This window comes from Patiria miniata, unplaced genomic scaffold (genome assembly GCF_015706575.1).
Source record: "Patiria miniata isolate m_02_andy unplaced genomic scaffold, ASM1570657v1 HiC_scaffold_1, whole genome shotgun sequence".
Classification (NCBI taxonomy): domain Eukaryota; kingdom Metazoa; phylum Echinodermata; class Asteroidea; order Valvatida; family Asterinidae; genus Patiria; species Patiria miniata.
In genome coordinates, this window is record NW_024037047.1 from 2,802,282 (window position 1) to 2,812,145 (window position 9,864).

Consider the following 9,864-nt stretch of genomic DNA (forward strand, 5'->3'; position numbering starts at 1 on the left):
CAAGGCACTGTAAAGAAATCCCGAGCCAGACTTGTCACCTCTCTCTTCTTCTTCCGTTTACCATAAGACCAATTCAAAGATAAGTTGTACGTTTATACTTGTGCCTTTTCCTCTTTCTTTAACAACATGTGAAAGTTCTTACGGGGTAGGTCGTAAAGTCTTGAGACGAAACCTACCCAAGGTCTAGCGAACTGTACCTGAAGAGTCTCGCTTTTTAGACCCCCCCCCCCCCCACCTATTGATTTTCGGAGGCCTAAGAGTCTGGAAATAATAACCGGTCAACATTTCAGCACGCCTCCCTGAAAATTTTTTTGATCCACCGTGCTAGCCCCACCAAAATATTGGTTCTAGAACCGCGCCTGAGCGAGGGCCAATAGTAGCCCATCTGGCTTACGAAGAAACACCATTATAAATATGGGGGTAATTATTACATGATCATTTTCAAGTTTCCATTTTATTTGGCAGTCCTGTTTTTAAAACTACAGTAAAAAAGCGTATAACATTGTACATGATATTAGTACTTTTGCAACTGTCTTTGAATAAAAGGAGTAATATTTAAGTAATTATGGAAGTTGAAACTGTTACGAATAATTGTAAATCCCCTTCAAAAAATGAAGTGTGCGCTGACTGTAAACGTAAGCTCCGTTTGGCCCATGTGGTTTGTTGTAGTTTAACTAATCACCCTGAAAACGAACTCGTTCGCGGTTTGTGCCCATTTTTAAGGTTACAGAACCGCAATGACAAAATGCCCGATGCACACAATGAGGTTTAGAAATATATTGTTGCATTATCAAGGGGGCCATGACCCCCCCCCCCAAAAAAAAACCGAAACCGATTTCTTTTTTTTATGTGACATCGCAATAAATGCAGGCAATGAGTACACCCCCATCTTTTCCTCAAAAATAAAATGGTAAAAGTGGTCAGAAATTGCCTCAGATCGCATCACAGAACATCTAGAATCCAAAATTTTTCGGGGCCCTTAAGCGGGCCCCGAAACCCCACGCCGTAATTTTTGGGACCCACTTTTTGGGGGACCAAACTTTTTTTGGCCCCCCCTAAAAAAATTGTGTTCTGGATCGGCCCTTGCGGCGGACGCGATTAAAACCACTCATTACAGACTTGATTCAAGTCTGTCGCTATGGCTGCCATACCCCATGGCAATATTACGAGTGGAAAGTTGTCCGTTCAGCCTGTGACTTTTTGTGAGTAATATAATTTCGGGGAGAAAAAAAAACCTGTCCCCCCACGTTCAAGGAGCGATTTCCGCCCTTGAGCCAAAGGTGCTAAAATCATGGATTTGGGTAAGCATTTTGGCACCTTGTTTTAAAGTGCAAATCGTAAGTGGGGATTGTGAGTTTTTGTTCTTAAGTCAGAGAGAATGGTTCAAATTCTATGCCAAGAGAGTTTTCGTAATTGATTATTAATATCTTAAATGTTTTAACTTATTCCAAAGATAGGCGGACAAAAACAAAAGTAACAGTCGGGTTCCCATCTCAGTGTATCTAAGTTACAGATTCATCACGTGGTACGTTTTCAAGCTTGGAGGGGTTGGGCAAGCTACCCCAGGTTTGTAGACATTGTCGAAGTTGTATCCTTGTAACTTAAGACGCTGCAAGCGGGGTTGTGCACTGGCTAGGATTTTGCGCCAGATCGTAACCAATGGTTTTAATGGTCAATGACAACAATTAAGTTGCAGCTGAATGAAGTTGCAGCAGTGCCACAGCTTCCCTCTCGATATTCGAGAATATGCTCTGGAAGAGGAACTATATGCTCTTTGAGGAAAATGCAATGGGTTTGCCTTCCTGGGTGTTGCCCAATCCTCTTTCAGATGCATCTACTTTGAGGATGGTTTCTATACTTGTGGGTCGGAGAATCGTAGCCAGGACTTAGTTGAGATGGAGTGTTTGAGGGTTATTAAAAAAGCTTGATGGTCCTCTTGCCAGAGAAATGGTACATCTTTTCGAAGAAGATTGCTGACGGGAGCAACTTTGCCTGCGCAATTTGGGGTGTAGTGTGAGACAATGTTGACTATGCTAAGGAACCGGCGGTTTCAATCAGGGCGATGAGACGTTCAGCCGCTCGTCATGCTCTCCATGCTCTCCAAGGGAGACCGAATACTGCAATGTCGTCACGGTATTTGTTCCAACGCATCAAGGCATTTAGCTTATTTCGTCATCAATATTTTGTCTCTCTACATAACCATAGTCAAATTCATGGGGGGGGGGAGGGACCCACAGTCAACAGTGGATACTGGCGAGGGCGGAGGACGTATAATGTGCCGTGTGCCGAAGGTCCAAGGGCGGATCCAAGAGGATGAGGGGCAATGGGCCACAATAACAAAACCCAATTGAATTTTTAGTGATGTCACAAAAAAAGGCAGCCACTACATACACCACCAGCTTTTCCGAAAAACACATTGGTTACAGTGGTCAGAAATTGCCTCGGATCTCACCACAGAGCATCTAGAATCCATTTCATTCCGGGCCCTTAAAGGCCCTGTCACACTGTCTGCGATCTTATATGCGCTCTCACTGCGTCCTTGAAAAAATAGCTAAGAGCAAAAACAACTACTAGATCGCAGCGACAACTACATAGGTCGCCAGATGGGCGCCAGAGGGTCTTAATGGTCTCTGATGAGCGCCAAGGTCTTTGAACATGCTCAGGACGCATCTCCGGCGCTGTGCGAGCGTGAATCGTGCGACATTGAAGTGGCATTGAGGCAGCCTATAGGCGCAAGGCAGTCGATGTAGTCTCCATGAGAAAGTAACTCGACTGCGATGAACTTGTAGAATAATTTTGAAACTGGACTGTGTATTGACCGTTTGTCGTGGTATTTATACAGCGCAAGTGACGTCACATGAGCGTATTTTGGTCGGATAGAGAGCGCGATGCAAGCTACTAGGACGTATCAACAGCGAGCAGAGCGTTGTGTGAGCGTAGTAACAGTGCAGCGGCAGCGACTAGATCGAGTAATTGTGCTTGACAGGCTCGCATAGAGAGCGAGTTGAGCGCATCGTAAGCGCGGAAGAGCACAGTATGAGCGTAGCTTGAGCTTCTTTGAGACAGAAAGTTGTCATTTTCTTGCCTATGTCACATATAATGTGACAGGCCCTTAAGCTGGCCCTCCGAACCCAACGCACCGTAAATTTGTGGACTCACTTTTTGGGGGACTACATTTTTTCTGCCAAAAAAAGAGAAGAGATTCAGATCGGCCATTGCGGAGGCCGAAGAGCTCTCACTTTCACAACGACGGAAGGTGCCCCATTTTCTGAGAAGTTGCCCCTTTTTGGTGGTGCCCCGAACCACCCCCCACCCCCTCCCCTCCAGTTTGAAGAGCGTTCTGCTGTCCCTGCCTGCTGGTACCGTGCATCAGATTCCAACTAGCAAAACTTGTTTGTTTCTGCATTCAATAGGGGACGTTGAACAGTATTGGGTTCAACAAATACAAAACACGTGGGATGTCTTCCTAAAAAGTAAAAGTAATAACACAAGAGGGACAATTTCGACGATTGCACGTAAATACACACATTGGACGGGCCGTCACCACGTAAAGGGGAAGTTTTTTTTTTTTTTTTTTTTTTTTTTTAATTTTGTTATGCAAAGTTTAGGAATGAGATATGTCGACTTCCTGCTGTCCCCCCAGTTTTCTGTTCCTACAAATACATCTTAGCAACAAGTCTTTGTCCCCATCACTACGGAACAAGGTGCGTCTGAACACACCCGGGAGCAAAGGGAGAAAATAGGGGCAATGGTACCCAAGTTGGTCTATAGAAATTCGACCCGACGAGGTAAACGCTATATGTATTTAGTTAATTATTATTATCGGAACCAAAGAGAATAAAAAGGAAGAAGGGACGTAATAGTCTGGCAAGTGTATTACGTTCGTGTGAGTACACAGCGTTTAGAAATACGATATTATTAAAACTCAAAACGGCATTTACAAGAAAAATGTATGGGGCCAGCACACAAAAGAGGGATTATTTGAGTAGAGGAGAGATCCACAGGTGAACATCAAATAGAGAAGAAATGACCGGCAACGAACAAAAGAGATTTGATTGGGTGAGGATAAACGAAATGGGGTGGGGGTTGAGAGAGATATCGGGCTGGGTGACAAAGAGAGTGGCAAGAAGTGGGATCATAGGAGACTTAAAAATTGAGATTTTTTTTCTTCCTGTGCCCCTTCCTTCCCAACCCCCTCCCCCGTTTTCACCCGAGCCAAAATACCCTCTTCCATGTATCTCCCCCTCCTTATACTCTCTTTGTCTCTCATATATAATTCTCCATCAATCCCTCCAAGCCTTAATGTCCCCGTATGGCACGTTTTTTCATACCGGTACCACTGTCATTTGTCAGCAAAATTACAAATTTGCCTCGTTTGAATTAACGTGCTCTTAATCACACCCTGATTTACACATTTAGGCCACGCCCACAAGAGGGTGAAATAACAATTGTTATAACGTAACAATGTTTTACCTTGTGTCCAAATGTTTTTTAAAGTATAACTGAACAGGGGAAAAGGTGCAGAAAACCCTTTTCTCGTTAGTTTTAAAGTATTAATTATCCGTACCTTTTTTATAAGCTCCGACCCTAGCACGTGTAATTTAATGTACATGCACTGCTAACCTGGTCAATAGCCTACTTGTTTCGGGAAATTGACATTCGATGAGAACATTTTTTTTTTTTTTTTTTTTTAGAAATGGAACAAAATAGCAAAAATGCATCGGCAAACATGCCAGGAAAACTAGACAGGATTAATAGAATGCATTGCGATGATATGAACGAAAATATGCTTGGAGGGGGTGGCGGCCCCGCCCCCTCCATGCTATTGGCGTCGCTCTTAAGTTAATTAGTCTGATCTTAAATTACTCGTAAGTTACATTTTAATTTTTTTCAAGCATTAAGGCACGTATAAAAACCGGTTTTACATTGTGTCTATTTCGTGGCGTTGCAACTGTATCAGCGAAAAGGAATGGGAGGGGGTTATGGCCACGCCCCCTCCTATACAGGTTTTTCATGTCTGGCGGGCACCTTCCATCACTGAAAATGTCTGGCAGTGGCCATTCATGATACCTGGGACTAGGCCCAACATTTTCCAGCGGGTTTCACTCGATCGGTGGGTTTCAACTCACCAGCTGATCTAGCTCAATTTTGAGGCCCCTGTCTCGTGGCCCTCCTGACCACACCCACCACGGTGTGCCCGGCAGACGTCCATTTCTTTACATTGGTATGCATGTGGATCATTGCTGTATACATGAACATTTGTTAACTTTCCAGCTAGGTTGACCCCCCCCCCCCCCTATGAGTGACCGAAATGAATTCCATGGATGTACCTTACTGCATGGAGTATAGCCCGTCGTCAAATTTGTTATCAGTCCCTTCCCATCTACTCAACAATCGTAACCCTTGTTAGCAGTTAATCCTCCCTATTCAATTTGTTTTAAGAGCGTCCGTGCGTTAAACTCTCAATAAAATTACAGGGAAACATTGTGTTCTAGTAAAAACAAAATTTCCCCTTATGTTTTTGTTTCTCTTTCCAGAAAGTTACAACATGATTTACTACAATTCACTGGGTTCCAATGCGGAGACAAGTGGTCAATCATGCAATGATTATGATTCACCTGTTGTGATCACTAAAAGTGAGATTGGCACAGGTGTCTACAACATGGTTCCTTCCCCCGAAGTGGTCGAGCAGAAATGCTCGATTTACACCGGAGAGGGTGCCTACATCAACCTGGGCAATTTCGCTGGGACCTGCGTCTCTGATCCTGACGTGTGTGCTTCACACAGCGTGACCTGGTCACTATGGCTCAAGATCAACTCGTCGACAAGTTTCACCAGTAATAGGTATTTTGTTTCAGTGGGAGGACGTACTTGGAGAGGACGGGGCATCACCTTCCTGTACAGGAACTCGGATAACAAATTCTTGTTCGGAGCTCGGAGTGAATCGTGGACATACTATCTGAAGTACGAGACGAATAAGATTCCGATGGATAGATGGTTCCACCTGGCCGCTACTGTGGATCTGTCACCAACAAAGTCACTTGTCTTGTACCTGGACGGCAAGGAGTTTGGCAGGTGCTATGATCCAACAGAAATAACTTCGCCAAATGATGGATGCACCAAGCTGATTTTAGGCAACGCCAATCCATGCTTTGGGATCATACCATCATCTCTGACATCCGGAGGTTCAGCAGCCTACAGCAATCTAATGGTATTTGATCATCTCCTCAGCAAAGAACAAATAGCCAACCTCTACGCCTGCGGGTCCCTTGGTGAGTATGATTTTCATGATGTATTGGGGACAGTTTGCTAGAGTACGCTAAAAATACACTGATGGATACACCTGAATTCCACATTTCTTTAATAAACCCCCTCTGCGGAGTCAGTACTCGTTTTTATGAGAGGTATATTAAACAATAATTGTTCAATTATTCCGAAAATTGTGGATCATGAAATTTTTGTCTCACAATTTCTTCACGCAAACATAGTCAAACTTTAATAGTGGTGAGAATACCTTTATCAGGAGTCAGTGAACTTTTACCAGCAAATAGTTGAGTGAATTTTGACCGCATGATTATAACGTTTACTTCAAACTGTGGTATATGGTCCCTGAACCATACATGAAAATGTTGTACTCTACACATCCTGTTTACTCCCCCCCCCCCCACATGCACACAAACACACACGCCCAGGCATAGAAGTGGGGTACTTTCTTTGTTCCCGTGTACTAAAAATTTGCAACGTCGCACTCTTATGTCAAAATGCTCTTATTTTAACCATAGTTAAATTTCTGGGCTGAAATTCGGACTTAATATCCCTTTTCTAAACCTCTTCCATTTGCGACGGATCAACCCATCTTGGAAATTCCTAGTTTTTGAGTAGAATCCATAATCTATTTCTTGAAAAAAAACTTAGGGGGTACCAAAACGGTACCCCGCAAGTCGGTGGGTATCCCTTGTGGGGTACCCCTTGTGGGGTACCTCCCATTGTTCCGATACCCAGGGGCGGCGGAACCGGGGGGGGGGGGGGGGGGGCATTCCCCCTCCCCGATTTTCCCAAGTGCCCCTTTTGCCCCCATAAATGTGCCCCCTCGAGCATTAAAGTGCCCCCTCCAGATAAAACAAAAATGCCCTTAAAGTATCTTTACTATTTCTTAGAAGTAACCATTTTCCAATAATAGTTTTGCTATCAATGAGGAATATGAAAACCAAGCCCCGAAACACATAAAATACGCCCTGAAAATGGGCACATAATGCATATAATCATTGGTTTTGAAGAGTGCCCCCTATGTTGGAAGATGGTAACACCCCCCCCCCCCCCTTCACACACTATTTGATTTTACGGAGGCCAAGGGTCCGGTGGAAAAAAAACTGTCGAAATTTCAGCACGGGTTTGCAAGTGCCCCTTTTGGGTGATGCCCCCCAAGTTTCAAACACGTTCCGCCGCCACTGCCGGTACCCCATAAGGCACTGTTTGTACACGCACACATACACACATTAAACACACGGAGAAAAAGGCAATGTTCACATTTCAGCAATTTAACCCCCCCCCCCCAAAAAAAATATAACCGTGCTACGCCACTGTAATAGGACTATACTGCCTGAAGTTCCTGATTTTTTTTATCAGGAAAATGGATCTAAAATCATTTGTTTACATGTATATATGTGTTGTGCGTCTCTACAGATTGGGCCCTACGAATTCGCAGCCTGTACATCGATACCACTTTCAAATACAGCGGAAGTCTTCGCTATGTTTGCACGGCAAGCGCCTCTACTGGACCCACAATTTACTGGAGCGTGTACCACCAAGAGCGAGCGCAGTGGCAGGACCTGGGCCGAAACTCCACCGAGGAAGGCTGTGAGATTACCCCGACCAGCTTCTCACCGTGCGTGGTGCAGTCTGCCCTGGTCATCGATCAGGGACACGGACCCATCGCTGAGGGTGACATCATCACCTGCACGGCAAACTCTGGCGCAAGGAATGCTTCTGTGTCTATCCGGCAAGGTATATCCCCCCCCCCAAAAAAAAAATGGCAAATGCAATCTGGTGTGGATCAAAGTATTATGATTAAAAGAAAATCAGATTGTTCATGTGAATCGTGGATCAAGTAATGATTATTAGAAAGTCAGAGTGCTCTTGTATTGTATTACGCTCGAGGACAGACAACAAAAGGAGCACAAAGGAGCCTTTGACCCTTGGACGACGGTGCCTATTGTTAAAACCGGTCCTCGATCGTACGGTTATGTGCTTAGTCTATGGGAAAGTGTTATATTAGAGGGACAAAGGAAAACACAATAGTTGACCTCAGGCGTATAGTAAAAAAAGACTGTGTGTTCATGTGAATGGTGAAATATGCCTAACGCTTATTTTATTGTATTTATATTTTCAGGACAGGTCCTGGAAGCAACTGTTGGTTTGTACAGTAGCCATGGAAACGCAGGTAATGTTTTTTTTATCTTAAAAGATGTTATTAAGCCGAAAACAAGATAATTATTAATAACTGTCAGAAATCCTTGCAAATAAGTTTCCATCTTCATTTTACATAGGATTGTTCGTGGCCAAAACTGGACAAGAATACTACGGAAGTTTTGACAGAAGTGGAGAGGATTTGGAGAACGGAAGATATCCGTTTGTTTGTACGAAATCTCGTCGCGACATGTAGACTTGTGGGCTGCTTTGTTCTTAAAGTTCACTTTGGTTCTGCTGTGAAGGTGGTAATAAGCACAGTCCTTTTATGGCTAATCTTTACAGGTTCGCGGTTTAATGTCCCACGTAAAAATAACTTTTGCTCGTACCCATTACCCTCGAACCAAGGTGACAGATTTTCAAGCACTCTCATTGGCCAATTTCTGTGTGACGACTTCCAGGGGAAGTCAAAATAGTGCTACGTGATTGGTTGGCAAGCAAGGTTGTGACGCTGTTCACAGTAGTCTAGATGGAAGATAGGGTTCCCATGCACTCCCATACATTTTTAACCTACTTTTTGTGTAATCGTTAAGGTGTCTGGTGAATGAATTTTGATGTTCTCAACGTCAAATATTGGCCCAAGCAACCTCGTCCCCAGGGTGTCAAGCAGTACGCGCCCACCACTACCTGCTCTCTCACCCTGGTATTTGATCATTTGCATGTGCAAGATTTTTGAACACGTATGCAAATGAGGAACAGTCTGGTGCCTGGATATGCGTTACATTAGCGTTTATTTTTGTATGCGGTGTCTGGGGTAAAAAACAGTCAATTCGTCGCAGCGCGAACACGGCGTGAGTTACGAAAACACGATTTTTAAAATTAAACTGTTGCGATCTTATCGAGACAACATGCAGTATCATGTTTCATATTAATATGAGTAAATTGGAAAGGAAATAAGTATTTTCAAGAAGGCGGCCACCGTGAGGGCCATCTTGGATTTCGATAAAAATCAATTATTTGACATAACTTTTGAAGTATCATAGGAAGAAAAATTAAGATGTAAGATTAATTGTGTAGTATTATCTGGAAATAGTGATAATGAACCAACAATCATATCATAGTTTCAGTGCGGTGGTGGATAACCATGTCAGTATGGTGCTGCGACCTTATTCCTCCCCATCACTCATTGACTTGTTGTAGAAAACTGTTGAGGAGGCAGAGGATCAATGGACGAAGAGCATCAAGAGACTGATTATGATGAGTTTCTTGAAGATGACGACTAGACGTTCAGTATGGCGATGGAATGTCATTGATAATACCACTTCTCTAGCTTTTTTGTCGTGTCGCTCAGTATTACAATTGTATTAGAACAATTTCCTCCCACCATTGCTTTGTGTACTCATACCCCAAAATTTGTGCCATTAGGGCAAAAAAAAAAAATATTTGGTCTCTGGTCAG

At 43.7% G+C, this 9,864-nt stretch overlaps 1 protein-coding gene across 1 annotated transcript; it reads left to right on the plus strand.

Moving 5' to 3' along the window:
- The first annotated feature begins 5,413 nt into the window (after positions 1 to 5,413).
- Positions 5,414 to 8,990, plus strand: LOC119738706. Its single transcript, XM_038213673.1, has 4 exons — positions 5,414 to 6,272; positions 7,684 to 8,004; positions 8,390 to 8,440; positions 8,547 to 8,990. Exons 1-4 carry the CDS (start codon positions 5,516 to 5,518, stop codon positions 8,660 to 8,662), a joined length of 1,245 nt encoding a protein of 414 aa, XP_038069601.1. The 5' UTR covers positions 5,414 to 5,515; the 3' UTR covers positions 8,663 to 8,990.
- Positions 8,991 to 9,864: the final 874 nt, after the last annotated feature.

Bases quoted from the DNA above. Each gene is read 5' to 3' on its own strand.
- LOC119738706 (XM_038213673.1), top strand. From the start codon at position 5,516: ATGTTTTTGTTTCTCTTTCCAGAAAGTTACAACATGATTTACTACAAT. The intron at 6,273-7,683 runs GTGAGTATGATT...GCGTCTCTACAG, and splicing joins CTACGCCTGCGGGTCCCTTG to ATTGGGCCCTACGAATTCGC. The intron at 8,005-8,389 runs GTATATCCCCCC...TTATATTTTCAG, and splicing joins TTCTGTGTCTATCCGGCAAG to GACAGGTCCTGGAAGCAACT.